General features: G+C 35.3%; 1 protein-coding gene across 3 annotated transcripts; it reads right to left on the bottom strand.

Moving 5' to 3' along the window:
- Positions 1–6,630: 6,630 nt before the first annotated feature.
- On the bottom strand, positions 6,631–10,697 carry LOC122064299 (beta carbonic anhydrase 5, chloroplastic). Of its 3 annotated transcripts, none has more exons than XM_042628006.1 (9): positions 10,187–10,694; positions 9,559–9,626; positions 8,497–8,649; positions 8,364–8,412; positions 8,064–8,177; positions 7,838–7,891; positions 7,561–7,643; positions 7,358–7,460; positions 6,631–7,098 (listed from the first exon to the last, which is right to left on the bottom strand). In XM_042628006.1, the coding sequence occupies exons 1-9, from the start codon at positions 10,568–10,570 to the stop codon at positions 6,895–6,897; spliced, it is 1,212 nt and encodes a 403-aa protein (XP_042483940.1). In that variant the 5' UTR covers positions 10,571–10,694; the 3' UTR covers positions 6,631–6,894. The 3 variants fall into 3 exon arrangements, with proteins under 3 accessions (XP_042483940.1, XP_042483939.1, XP_042483941.1); XM_042628005.1 differs by having other exon boundaries at positions 7,358–7,463; positions 10,187–10,689; XM_042628007.1 differs by lacking the exon at positions 6,631–7,098 and having other exon boundaries at positions 7,358–7,481; positions 10,187–10,697.
- Positions 10,698–13,858: the final 3,161 nt, after the last annotated feature.

Raw genomic sequence — 13,858 nt, 5'->3', positions numbered from 1 at the left:
CTACTTAATTTCCCAAGTTCCAAAGCCATCCTTCTACATCAGTATTTATCAATAAAGGAAATTTTCAAATATATATATATATATATATATTAACTGATTTACATGAAAAATTTCCATGTAGTTTTTCATTGAAAAGAAATGAAGAATTAATTACCTTTAAGAGATGAGATTAGGCTCTCCCTCAAAGAATTCTTGCTTTCAAGACATCCTAGAGAAGGTTCATAAATTTTAGAGTCTCTTTAGAGATGCAATTTTATTGTAACTTGCTATGTTTGCAATTCTAAGGTGTACACACAGTCCAAATCCAATTGATTCTCCCTAGCTTGAAGTGATTTGTGAAAGGGCTTATTAAGATTCTTACTCAAGTTAGAGAGTTAATGAGTTGACCTGGTATATAAAAAGTTCCTCTATAGAGAACCATTTCTTTCAGCTAAAGCAATGAGATGTGATTCTTATGCTTGAAAACAAACTCTTCAGGCCTTTTTTCTCCCCTTAGGGCACTAAATCCTTAAGGCATTAGGTGATTCCTTGATAATGGAATACAGACATTGTTGTGAGCTGACTGATGAATCTTGAGCCAATTGTTAGAGCTAAGATTATCACTAGGGCTAGAGCATATATGATATATTGGAATGTCAAGGTGGAGCTTTAAAGTGCTTAAAATTAACATCTAATGGACTGCTTAAAGTGGGTTTCATCCATATGGATGTTAAGAACCTTTAAAAATGAATAACTTCTAAGAAATTTCTCTCTCTCTCTCTCTCTCTCTCTCTCTCTCGTGTGAATACTGACTAGACATTGAAACAGTGGATCATATTCTTATTCCTTGCCTTGTTTTGCTTCAAATATAGCCATTAATCTTAATGGGTTTCTCCAACACAAGACCGGATGAAACTTCACTATCATGGCTTTTGCCTTTGTCTTGAAAGAATTCGTTAGGGGATCAACAAAGTTCATGCACTAATACTAGTCTTTATTCTTTGCTACATGGTAGAAACAGTTCCTTTACTTTGATCTTATGGTAATGACTACTTCACCTTCTTTCTTTCTTTTCTTTCCTTTTCACATAGACTAATCCTACCATGTGAGATCATTTAGAGGGCAATCTTAAGACTAAATGGAATTTTTAGGGTTTACCATGTGAGATTCAGTATAATGAAGTTTAAGGGATCTCAAACCAAAAAGGAATAAGGGAAAAAAAAAAAATGGCAAACCTAAGCTTGGGATCACTTAAAAGGTTACATTACCATAATTGGAACTAGGAACTTATATTAAAAAAAGAAAGTTAAACTAAAGCATGAAATTATAATCAAGTAGGCAGGATATGTTATGACTTTGTAGATAGTCCTAACTTTTTTTTGTAATTATCTTGTCCAAAAATGTTCCAATATGATGCCATTAAAATATATTGGATTCTGTTTATGACAGATTAAAAATTTTGCAAGTTGAAAAAAAATATACATAGATTATGAGGAAAGCTATATAATTACAATATGTATAAAACAAGTACAACTGTCATAAAAAAAAAATATTATTAACACAAAAGCACAACTACAATGACAAGGCTGAGTTCATCAACCAAAGAGGAAAAGAATCATCCCAACAAAAATAGTACAAACCTACATAAACCAGAGGGGAAAAAAAGTTACCGTGTCATGAACCATTGTAATTAACAATATATTTATGAAGAAAAAAATATTTTTTGTCTAACATAAGCAAGATTGACTAGCTTCAAGAAAACAACAAATGCACATAGTGAAGATTAATTCAACCATATGAGTTAAAATTTGACCTCACAACTGCTCAAGCAAAAGATTTGTCTGAAAGGGTTAGCAATTCTTAGTTTTGCCAACCTAGCCGGGTTTGGATCCTCTCTAGCACAGGGGAGGTGTTGGAGAGGTACCAATGAGGGGAGAGAACTCCCCCAGCATCCCGCGCTGGAGAGGATCTTAATCTAATTTAGCCTCGCTAAATCTGCCTGACTAATAGATAGCTATTATTGGATTTGACACATAAGCCCAATTGTTGAATGGGTTGGCGTGGCCATGGGCTTTATTTAATTTTTATATATTTTTTAACAAATTTAAACTTAAAAGGACTTTAAGATTTATAAAGGAATATCATAAACAGTTTAAGGATTTTAACGGCTGCTTTTTTTCTTCTTTTTTTTCAAACTTTTTAATCTATCAAATGTTTTTTTTAACAGGCCAAAAACAAAAAGAACCAATTTACTTTTAGGACCTCAAATTGGAAAAACTAGAGTTATCAATATGTCCAAGTGATCAGAGACTGTAAATTATTACTGGAGCATCTACAACAGAAAGATTTTTCAAGGCTGATTGTGGACACTGTTCACCCCAACTCTTAGATTATCATGATCATGGAATGGTTCAAACAATAGCTCTGTTCAAATCAGTTGATAGGATTAAGGTTTTGATAGCACACATTTATTAGCCCAAGTATGCTAATCTCAAGAAATCATCTGGTTCATTTGGTATTTCTAATACTCTCTTTACATTAGATATAGAAACAAATTTTTTTATTAAGGGAAAAGTATCTCAGAGCTGCCCACGGTGGCTACACCGCTACACTAGCCACTCCTCTCTCGGAACCCTCTCCTATTAATTTATATTCGTAAATAATATTAATAATTAAAAAAAAAAAATTTAATCACCATTTAACCATGCATAATGATAATAAATTATCATCATTCTACGTGACATATAAAAAAGGAAAATATTTTCATATATAAGTTAAAACATCATTAACAAGATTGACATCATGATTATCCAAAATCTAAAATACCTCTTGTTGTACGGAGGTTTGAACTAAACCATCGTAATGCCTAGGCCGCTTAGTGTAATCAATCGTGATTACACCAGACAAAACTCATAAAAAAAAAAATTACTTTTAAGAAAAATAGAATGCTTGAAGGTCAAAGGGGCATACTTGGTTCAAAGATAAGGTACAAAAGTTGTGACTTGATAATCAAGTGATCAAAACAACCTTTTGACATTCTCAGGGTAAGATTGCATAGATCTCGCCCCCTTCCCCAAACCTCGCACATGTAAGAGCCTCGGACACCGAATACACCCTTTTTAGAATATTAAAAGAACTAATCACAACAATGATCAACCCAGCCCGACAGAGTATTAGGCTAAATATCTTGACAGTTGGTTAGTTCAAAGATGCCAACCCAATTGGACCCTATAAGGGCTACACAAGTAGACTTTGACCTAAAATCCCCAGGCAAGGAGTTCTTAACCACTAATACAAATAATCATAATCAATTAGGTGGGAAGTAGGAGATTAGCTTTGCTCTATAGTTATGCCCTTTGTTTTAACAAAGTGTTTTGGAGTGTCCTAATAAGGTTCTATGATTTGCTTTTGTAAACAAATAAAAAATTGTGCAAGTTGACCTAAAGCTAACTATTGCTACAAGAAAAAAGATGGAACATGTTTAAGTGTAGAATCTATTCCAAAATCTGAATTGAGTAACAAGTATACGTCATGGAGATCCAATTTTTACAGTCCAGTTGGACCAGTGTCATGCCCTTATCTAGGTTCTAGTTGGGCTAGTATTCCTCCAAGTGGGGTTTGACCTAACACAGCATTGAGACTGTAAGAGATATTTAATTTGATACTAAAGCCTTCAAGTAAGGGGGGACAAAAAAATTGGGGGGGTGCGTAGACACTGTTTGACACGCCCAACATGACCTGTTTCTGAGATTAGGACAACTGCTTGAATTTGGGTAGCCGGGTAAATCTTGGCCCAAAATAACAAGTCTAAGGTTCTTAGGATGCATTATACAATGAAATGGATAATTAATTTGGAAACATTTCACGAATGCATACCAAACAAAGCATAATTGTTCAACAAACTAGAGAAAGGTTATATAACCAAAGGGTAAGTGTATTCTATCCGAGAGTGCACCCCTACACCAAGACATAGGTGTTGTGCGAAATGACCACCATGCACTCTCATTTATCACGGAGCTCTCAACCAGGAAACTTTTCTCTATAACCAAATTAGGGAGCTCTTCGCATGGTCACAAAGGAGGAAAGCATGGCAGGTAGTATCCGACATTTTTTTTTTTTTGAACAAGTCGCCAACATTAATGTTGCAGGCATGGTTTAAAGAATCGGTTTTGGATCAAAGTAACAGTCCAATTCAGGTTGATCCAGAGTCCTAGACTGATCCATATTGATATTGTATAAATATCGACTGAGAACGATACTGATATTTTAAACCATAGTTGCAAGGGCTTGATAGATCATTTAACATGTAACTCCTCACTAGATCGCATTGTAAGGGCATTGTAAAGAATCATTGGCTTGGTGATCACTGACCGGTATGGCCAGGGCGGTTAGGCAATGGCTACTCATTAGTTTTACTTAAGGCCCAACCTAAAAGGAACCAAAGATTGTGATGGGCTCTTTGGATTTCATGGGTCCAAAATACACCACACGAGTCTTGAGTACTTGATAAGATTGCGAAGGCGACTCAATGCTACCCCTCTCATTGATGCAATCGGGGTCTGGATCCAGCTGATTCCAATCTAGGTCGGTTGGAATCAGACAGGAATCGGCCCTAACCCTAGTTTTGGGACGTGGATCAACATGGCCAACTCCTCCGGAGTTGGGGTGGCCTCGGGTGATTATCAGTGAGTGAAGGGAAGTCTCTTCCATGTAAGACGCGTTTTGAAAACTGTGCAAGTACCAATCAACCTTAAAGATTCGGACCAAGCCGCCAAAAGTAGACATTATCTATATAGATGAGACGTAAAACCCGACCGTCTGTGGGAACCCCAACTATACGCGCTAGAGTACTATCACATTATCCTCCTCAAGTGATTGATCACAAGTACATGATAATGGAGCCGAGTAAATGCTAAAACGTAAAACATGAGAACTTCAAATCATGCAAAGCTACATGACCCCACCCAGCAACTGTTATAGAACAACCCCGCAAGGGGCTGGAGAAGTCTACTAAGAGAGACATTTAAAGAAGGGCATTAGCCATCAGGTAGCAAGTAGGGAATGGCAGCAAGATTTGCATGAGGCAAGATCCTAGGATTTCTGGTATTGAAGGATTCTCACCAACTCAGCAACACCCAAACTACATCTCAATCCAGAAAAGTGGCAGAGCTTATTTGACAGAGTTCATAGACATGGAATATCAACTCAAGTTTATGCTCTGTTCTCACCTATTGAACATAGTTTTCAAGACAAGAGTTCCTGTAAATGTTTCTCGGGAAGAGGATAGACCAAAATGGGACCTAGATAAGAGGGGCAAATTCAGTGCTAGTTTGCCTACTATCTAACTAGAGGTCTTCCTGTTGGTGTATGATATCTTGTATTCTATCGCAGTTTAATCCAGGGAGTACTGGTGCAGCACCTAGACAGGCAGAATGGCGGTCCCACTAACCGGTTAAAGGGTCGTGGGGGTTGCAAGGGGGCAGGAGGTCCCCCTGCATAGCAGGAGGTGTAAGGGGGCGTAGCCCCTTGCTCGAATTTTTTATTTGAGGGCAATTGTGTACTTTCCGGATTAGTATTTTTTTTTTTTTTTGCTATATATTTGTAGCGAGGGTTTCTGTCTCTGTAATGCAAGCAATACAGAGAGGTGTGAGGAAGAGCGTTGTAGCCCTATTCTCCATTGATAGTGAAGCAGGATCTCATCTCACCGGGGACGTAGGCAACCTTGCCAAACCTCGTAAAATCTGTGTGCATTGTTTGTTTTGTTTTTCCATTATCTTCTGCAGCATTTTAGGGTTGCGTTTCTACACTTCCATCCTCACTGATACTCATTTTTCAAGTTCTTCTAATCCAATTTGGAGAAAATTTAAAATCCTTCTTATGGTTGGGGATCCAAGGAGCTTTGGCAATAACTATGACATTCATATAAGAATTCCAAGCAAGCAATTTGTGAGAACAAGTTTGCACATCTTAGCTTCATCCCCTTCTGCTATTTGAATTAGGTAGTACCCTGAGTGTAAGTCTGGCTTCGAGAAATATCTCGCACTCCCTAATTGATCGAAAAGATCAGCAATAAGGGACGAGCTCTTTCTTTTATTGCAGAGATCTCTCCATGCCAAGGAACCGAATCACAATGGATTGAAGCCCTCCTTTTCATTCCAATTCGTGAGAATCCCCCTCATCCAGGCCTTGCAAAACAGTCATCTTGTATTCTGTAAACAATCATGTATATTTGGTCTCTAACCATTGGATATGCTGGGAAGTTTGTATGGTGGATAGGGGGTGCCACCAGTTGGGGCAATTGATATATTTTCAGTAAGGCTAAATCCATGACCGTTCCGATTTAGTTCAAATCAGTCTTATTTTTCTCAATGGTTCAGGTTGCAACCCTAATTCCATTGATAAGCAACTATCAAATTTAGTGGCATACTTTGTCCACCACGTCTAGTTCTTTCTCCTTTTTCAACCTTTCATGTTCTACATCCACAATTAATTTTTTCTAAACAGTTTTCAACTATTACTATAATAAGCAGCAACGTCAAATAAAATTGCAAATCAACCCATGATTAGATGATGTTGGTGTTTATATCCACAGGCATTGGCACATGACAGAATTAGCCGAAAGCATTAAGGTGTTCTGAGGAACTCTCTTTCTAGATTATCCATCCCCAAACCAATAGAGATGTTTCTTATAAGTAGTATTCAATTGTTAACCATGTGTAATAGATGTTGAATAAAATACACTTGGTACCAAAGTCTACACAACTATAAGTACAAGTACAAATACAAATACAGCCAAAAAAAAAAAAAGCATAATCAAGTACAAGAAGTATTATTATTTATATATAAAAAAAATAAGGCAATTATTACTTCCAACAGCTGTAATGAATAAAAATTTGTAAAGCAAATATGCAAATCTCAGCACCAAAATGCTTGGTCTTTGATGGCATGTCTGCTTCCTTCCTCTTTTATACTGCTTCCCTTGTAATCAAGCGTCCATTTCTCAAATGAACAATTGGTGAAGTCATAGTAGCCACCATGAATAGAGAGAAAACCTTTATGCACACGTTCTTCTATCCATGGGTAAGTTAGCAAGTTCGCTAGTGAACAATTTACTGAGTCCTGTAACATACAGAATATAACTCATTCCAGCGAGCAATAGGGCAAACCTCAAGTAAAATTGATAAATGAACATCTCTGGCTGTGTGTTTGTGAAAGAATATAGCAATATTTCTCCCCCTACCACCTATTACTTCATCTTAAAAGAACTCTAGCCTCATAAGTATAATGTTTGTTGACAGAAATTATATGGAATTATACAATCAAGAGGACTTGGTACAGTATGTATTGTGTGACGGAATATTGAAAGCATAGAACGTACCTTCTCACAGTGACTACATTGCTGATCAAAGCAGAGGTGGGCTGCAGCAGCCTTTGCGCTTGCCCTCGCAGGTTTCCCAATAACAACCCAGTTTCTTATCAAGCTACTGGTAAACAGAAATTAACTGAAATCAGAAAATAAGTACAGGTCCCCGAATAAATTAATGTTCTCCAAGATAATCATAGGAAGTCATCCCATCAAACCTTGAATCTTCTTCATCTTGCATACTCATCAGTGCTCGGATACCTCCGCAACAGCTGTGACCAATGACTAATATATTTTTAACCTACACAGAATGTAGAACCCATTATATTTCTTGATTCTTATGGAAAGAGGAAAACCTAGAGACTAATAGATTGAGGAAAGAAAATGTTATCCAATTATGATAGTTCGAGGTTTAATTAAATAGTTCAACTAAATACGTTGGCAAAACCACATCATTAGCAGCATATGCATAAAAATATGACCCAAAATGCTTACCTCCAGTGAATTTACAGCAAATTCAAGCGCAGCATTAGTTTCTGATGGCCCTCTCTGTAAAAGATTGAATGCAAGTTGAGTACTTTATTTATTATAATTATTATTATTTTTTTTTAAGTTATTCAAAATATATATCTGAAATTTTCACCCAAAAATAAACTGCTATAAGAAGCACTACAGCTAAGATGGGAAAAAAAAAACAGAAGAAATGCATCACTATTAATACCTCCAATGGGGGAACCAGATTTGCCACATTTCGAATCATAAAGGCCTCTCCAGGTTGAAACCCTAGGATGTTAGAAGGACATACTCTAGAGTCTGCACAAGCAATAACCATGAACTGTTGTTCAAGTTGTTAGTTCAAAAGAGACTATCCAAGTCTGCTAGTAACAAAAATAAGGCATATCATTATGGCTTACTCCCTTCTTTATCAGACTTAGAAATGAACACAAAATAAAGAGAGTTGAACTAATATTTTTAAGTCGCATTAGACAAGACCACAAAAGAAGCCTAGTTAGCTTATCACCTTGGGTGCTTGAGCTTTCGCAAGAAGTTCAAAATGCTCTGAATTTTCCCTGTTCAAAATGTACATTCAGTCAATGGACATACCAACCATTCTCCGGGGTAAAAAGCCTTTACTTCCACTAGATGCTACTTACAAGTATTTGTGCTTTTTGAAATTCAAAAACCTATGTTTCAAGTCAGCAAACACATCTAAACCATGTTCAACTTCATCTAATGTCTCTGTTTCATTGTTTGTCATTTGTTGCGTCATTTCTCTAGAAGCCTCCACTGCCAAAGGTTGATTACTCCTACAAAAAATAGAGAAGCATAACATGGATTACTTAGTATGTATTAGATACAAAGAGATCAACAATAGAATCACAAATCATAGGCAACTCAGCCAAAAAAAAAATGCATATGTACTTATTTCTTGGCATCATGCCGAAGGTCGCATTGAAGTCTGTAATCTTAAAAGTACATTCTTCCTATAAATAGATCATCAGAAGATCAATATTAGAAGCTGGAGATAACATGCTGGGGAAACCCTAGAAATTTCATGAAAGATTTACTCCCTATGGACAGGTTTTGGTGGATTCTTGACTGGTAGGATACGAGTTGGTGAAACAAAAGCATGAAAATCTAAATGCAACCTGAATGGCTGAATCGCTATTATGAGAAATAAAAGGCATAATTAGCCAAAACTATGACTCATTAATGCTATCAATAGATAACTGATTAAATCAAACATAATTCAAGTTTTTGAAAAACATGATTCAATGGAGATATATATCACGAGTAGCTATCATCTAAATGAAAATTAAGAGGATCGCATAAAAAAAATACAAATTCGTAAACTAGAACTAAAAGAGTTAATGAAACAAATCCCCATCCATTAATTTGTTTGGTGGAGCAAATTATAGAAACTGTGAAATCAGATGAACTATAAAATTTAAGAGAAACTAAAGAAACAAAGAAAAATCATGGTTTTCTACCTTTAAAAGTAACTGGATTTTTCTCATCTATCTTTTATAATACACACAAGTTTTTCAACATAACCACTTCTCAACATAAATTTCCAATATATTTGCAGAAATTATGCTAGAGATCAAGTGAATGTAACAGAATTCTCAGACCAAGAGCTTGAGGGGATTTAATTTATTTATTTATCTTTTTTTCCTTTTTCCAAACAAGAATTAGAGGAAGATTGTAAGACTTACTTGACTGAAAACAATACTCTTAGATGCTTGTCACTACTTTTCGCCAATCTCTTCTGGGAACCATAAATCTGCAGAAGGATGAGATCAGCATAGCTAAAAGGCAATTACACTAAGGCAGCATTCCGTATAGTTTTTCATTTCCTCAGTTTTTCACTTAAAAAAAAAAAATTGAATTTTCTAAAATTACTTCTTAACATGAAAATTTAGGCAACCATTGGTATGTTTATCCGTTTCTCATTTTAGACTTGGAATGGCTTTTTCGGATAAACTAATTCTTAATCTGCAAAATCCTCCAATTCCACCTCCTGAGACTCCTTTCTCAAATTCTCCAGAGACGAAAAGCTTCAATTTCACCTAATATCCTTCTCAGATGAGACCAGCGAAACCAGAGACATCACTGCCTGGGGTTCCCACAACTGGTATTGGAGGATTAAAGTTGAAATTGCTAGAATTGAACTCAAGACATGGACAAGTGAAAATTGGGTCGAAAGACTATGGCTGAACAGAGATGATGGAGAATTTAATTGAGGAGTATATAGATATCGAAAGGAAATCTCAAAAAGAGAACTAAAATCTATATCAAACGCTACCCAATTGAGGGAAGAAGGGAAGGTGCTTGAAAACTTACATTCGAAGTCCCAATTGAAGATCTCGCAAGACCCACAAAGGAATTGGTAGGTCGAGCAATGGAGGAGCTGAACAAAGACTCCTGAAACAGAGACCAAGGTGGATGAGGTTGAGCTGCCATTTCAGATCCCACCAAAAGGGTTTTCGAGCTCCAAATTGAGAAAGAAGTTATTGAATCTGGATCAATGTAACGAGGATGGAAATGGGTATTATAATTATCACTGTTTCGTCTCAAAAAATGGCGGAGAAACCTAAGATGGAGGTGGGAGTTAAGAAGATCACTGTTTGGTCTCCAAGAATGGCGGAGAAACCGAAGGAAATAAAAGTATGTTAATGGGCAACTACTAGCTGAACTTGAACGAGACAGCATGGATCCAGCTAACATGCGCCTATGGCACACAAACTTCCTCTATGTGCATCAATTGTTTAGAGCAACCTTTTGGGGTTTCTTCCATCTTGCCATGAAAGCCATGAATGAAACTTTGACCCACCAAGAAAAACCATGGAGATTCTACACCACAGAAAGGCAAAGCAATTTTGTGGGGATCTTCTTCCATAGTAATCCTTTTGTATGAGGAGATTCATATGGTTCTAAGGTGGTCATGTCAGCATATGTTTTTGTGATGGATGACCCATCATTTTTATCTTTTATGGGGATAAGACCTTATCTGATGTGTTGATCAAACCCATCTCTTTCTTATTTGCGTATATGCCCCGTTTGATAAGTCTTTTTTGTTTTTTATATCATAGATTTGACCATTTTTGGATGGCAAGTTTACTACCACAGTAACACTCTCCTACACTTATGCTATATTTATTAAAACTCTCTTACTTTTTACTTATTTTCTGATACTCCCACTGCTTTTAAACTTTTATATCTCTTTTTTTTCATGTTCTTTTTAAATATCCAAATTATCCCCTTTTTTCATTTTTTACGTAAATTTTTTTTTAAATTGATTGATTTAAAACATGCTTTTACTAATCCAATAAAACAGTCAAGTGGGTTGTCATTCCAATTACTTGGTTCAAATGTTGCTTTGTTGGTTGTTCAAATTCCTCCTTAGATTTCATATCGTTATTATTATTATTTTATATTTTTTTTCCTTGGATTCCATATCGTTATTATTATTATTTTTTATCTTTTTTTTTCCCTTTAACTACATTAATATTGAACCACTTAAAAATATTGTTTATTTATTAATTTTTTTTTTCTTTTATCTCATCCATCATCACGAGTTTAGTAATCTATTTTTTTATTGGAATTGGCTTGGTATAGATCTCAGTCAATGCTACTTCAGATTGGTGCCAATGTTAAATTCCCCATTAAGGTTGTGACACATGGTTTTAGATATAAAAAATTAATTACAATTTTAATATAAGTATTGAATATATACCGTTCTCAACCAATGTCGATACGAATCACTTAATCCTTCCACAATTAAAAGATATTTAAATTCATGAGAACTCGCCACTCTAATGGAGGAAGGAGACCCAGGTAAAGTATTGATTTTCATTCCCAATCAATTTGAACTAATCAAATTGAAAAAAGTTTAATTGGTTATAGGTGAAGAGAAGGGGTGATCTGGGTATTTAAAAAGAACAGGGGAGAAAGAGATGTAAAAGTCAAAAAGCAAAGGAATATCAGAAAAAAAGTACAAAGTAAGGGAGCTTTAGTAAATATAAGCCAAGTATAGGCAACTGATAGTAAATTCTCCTTATGGATAGAAAAAAGTTGTAGGGTTGTCAATCATCATATTTATAAATGGTTGATCAGGTACAGGTTCTGATCATTAATAGAGCTTTCAATATGTTGGCTTGAGGTGAGTTAATAATTAATCAGTCGTAATTGAGCCCTAATAAGGTTGCACCATCACCGGGAACGAGCGATTATACATAGGTCAGGCTTGGGTTCAACAAATTTATTAATTGGGTCGCCATAATTTGAGTTTATACGGTTGAGCTTTGATGACACCCTAAAAACGTAACAATCTGATAGGATTTAGATCGTGTTCAACTAATATGGATCTAGATCGACAAGAATCGATCGAAATCGATCAAATTTTGAAGTAAAAAACCTTAAGAATGACTTATGAATTTATCACTTTTGATCGATATTCTAACTATAAAATGACTAATGGATTAGGCACTCTAAATCAAACTGAATCAACTAATTCGATATGATTATTGAAACCATAATCTCAATAATCATGACTCACCATTCAATTATTTATTTTGTTTTAATTTTTAAATCAATCTATAATTAAATACCCAAGACAATCAATATAGATTGATGTGGATGGAAGTGGCATTTTAAGCAACTGAGCAGATGGAGAAACGTGTGGAACTGTGGATTAGTATTCTCTCAAATTAGAAAGAAAAACACGTGGCCAACTGCACTTTTGAAGTTTAATAATGAAATGAACCATTAGTTTTATGTTAAGCTTCATATAAGGACCACAATTATTTTTGACCGTTAATCTTATCTGACACAATCTGGTGTAAGAGGAGTCAATAGTGACATATATAGGGAATTTGGTAGACAGAACAAAATGACATAAGAGGAGTCTGTCAGCAAAATGGCATTTTCAGAATAGGTTACATCAGAAATGAAACAATTGCTAGGCTTTCTTTCATTAGGGATAAAAGTTCTGCCCGGCAAGCCCAAGCCTGCCGAAGTCTTCTCTGAGCCTAACAAACCTGTAGGCTGGGTAAGGGTTGAGACTAAAACGGCTCAAACAATCTGGTTCAATGTTTCAAGAATGTCAATAAAATATATGGCAGAGGGATAGGTATATTGTTGATATCAAGTATGCTAGTAAATAGCATCAATAAGAACATATGATGGAGTATCATTCAGGAATGATATGAGGGTCATTTTAGAAAAAAGGAAGAAAGAGATAGACACAATGGGTGCTAGTATACTTGATATCATCGGCATGCCCAACCTTTTCCCAAAATATATATATAGTAGTTTTATTTTAAAAAAATAATAAAATAATCATGTGTCTAGGTGTACAATACATTGTGGGCTCAATAGACACTTTTCCCAAATTTTTTTCTACTAATAGTACAAAGTAAGTATACAATATATATAACTCATTCCATTTGTCCCTTTCTTTTTTTTTTTGGTTCTTTCCTTTTAAAGTTATGTTTGGTAATCAAGAATTGAAAAAGAAAATAGTACAAAAGATATAATGAGACAAAAATTATAATTATATAATGATTTTTTAATATGTCTATTTCTCTTCTTAAATTAAAATTTTTTTTCTGAACTTTTTTTTTCTTTTTTCTTTAAAAACATAGCCTAACCATTTTTATTTTTTTGTTCACAGATCTATGAACCGATCCCATTTCAATAAAACAACATCATTGTCTCTCAAACTCATTCCTCTCAACTTCTCCCACGTATACACTTCTTTCTTATTTTTGGAATTTCACAACCTATGATATCTGACAAGCTCCTAAAAGGGAGAACCCAAAAGATCAGTAGGGATCAGCTTTCTATACACCATTTTCATAAAGCTTAGTGTATATAAACTTATGGGAGAGGGATAAGTATGTCACCGATGTCAAGTATGCTAGCGGATAGCACCAATAGGAACACATGATGGAGTATCATTCAGGAATATTGGGTAATTGTACTATAATTTCTTACAAAAATATAACAAATTGC

Source organism: Macadamia integrifolia, unplaced genomic scaffold, assembly GCF_013358625.1.
Source record: "Macadamia integrifolia cultivar HAES 741 unplaced genomic scaffold, SCU_Mint_v3 scaffold1601, whole genome shotgun sequence".
In the NCBI taxonomy this organism is placed as follows: domain Eukaryota; kingdom Viridiplantae; phylum Streptophyta; class Magnoliopsida; order Proteales; family Proteaceae; genus Macadamia; species Macadamia integrifolia.
The sequence above is the reverse complement of the archived record's forward strand: the minus strand, read 5'-3'. Positions and strand labels throughout refer to the sequence as shown.

Coding starts and splice junctions, on each gene's coding strand:
- LOC122064299 (XM_042628005.1), bottom strand. CDS start 10,570: ATGTTAGCTGGATCCATGCTGTCTCGTTCAAGTTCAGCTAGTAGTTGC. Junction 9,627..10,186: donor CTTCAATTGGGACTTCGAAT/GTAAGTTTTCAA, acceptor ATCCTTCTGCAG/ATTTATGGTTCCCAGAAGAG. Junction 7,644..7,837: donor TTGCTGTAAATTCACTGGAG/GTAAGCATTTTG, acceptor CATTCTGTGTAG/GTTAAAAATATATTAGTCAT.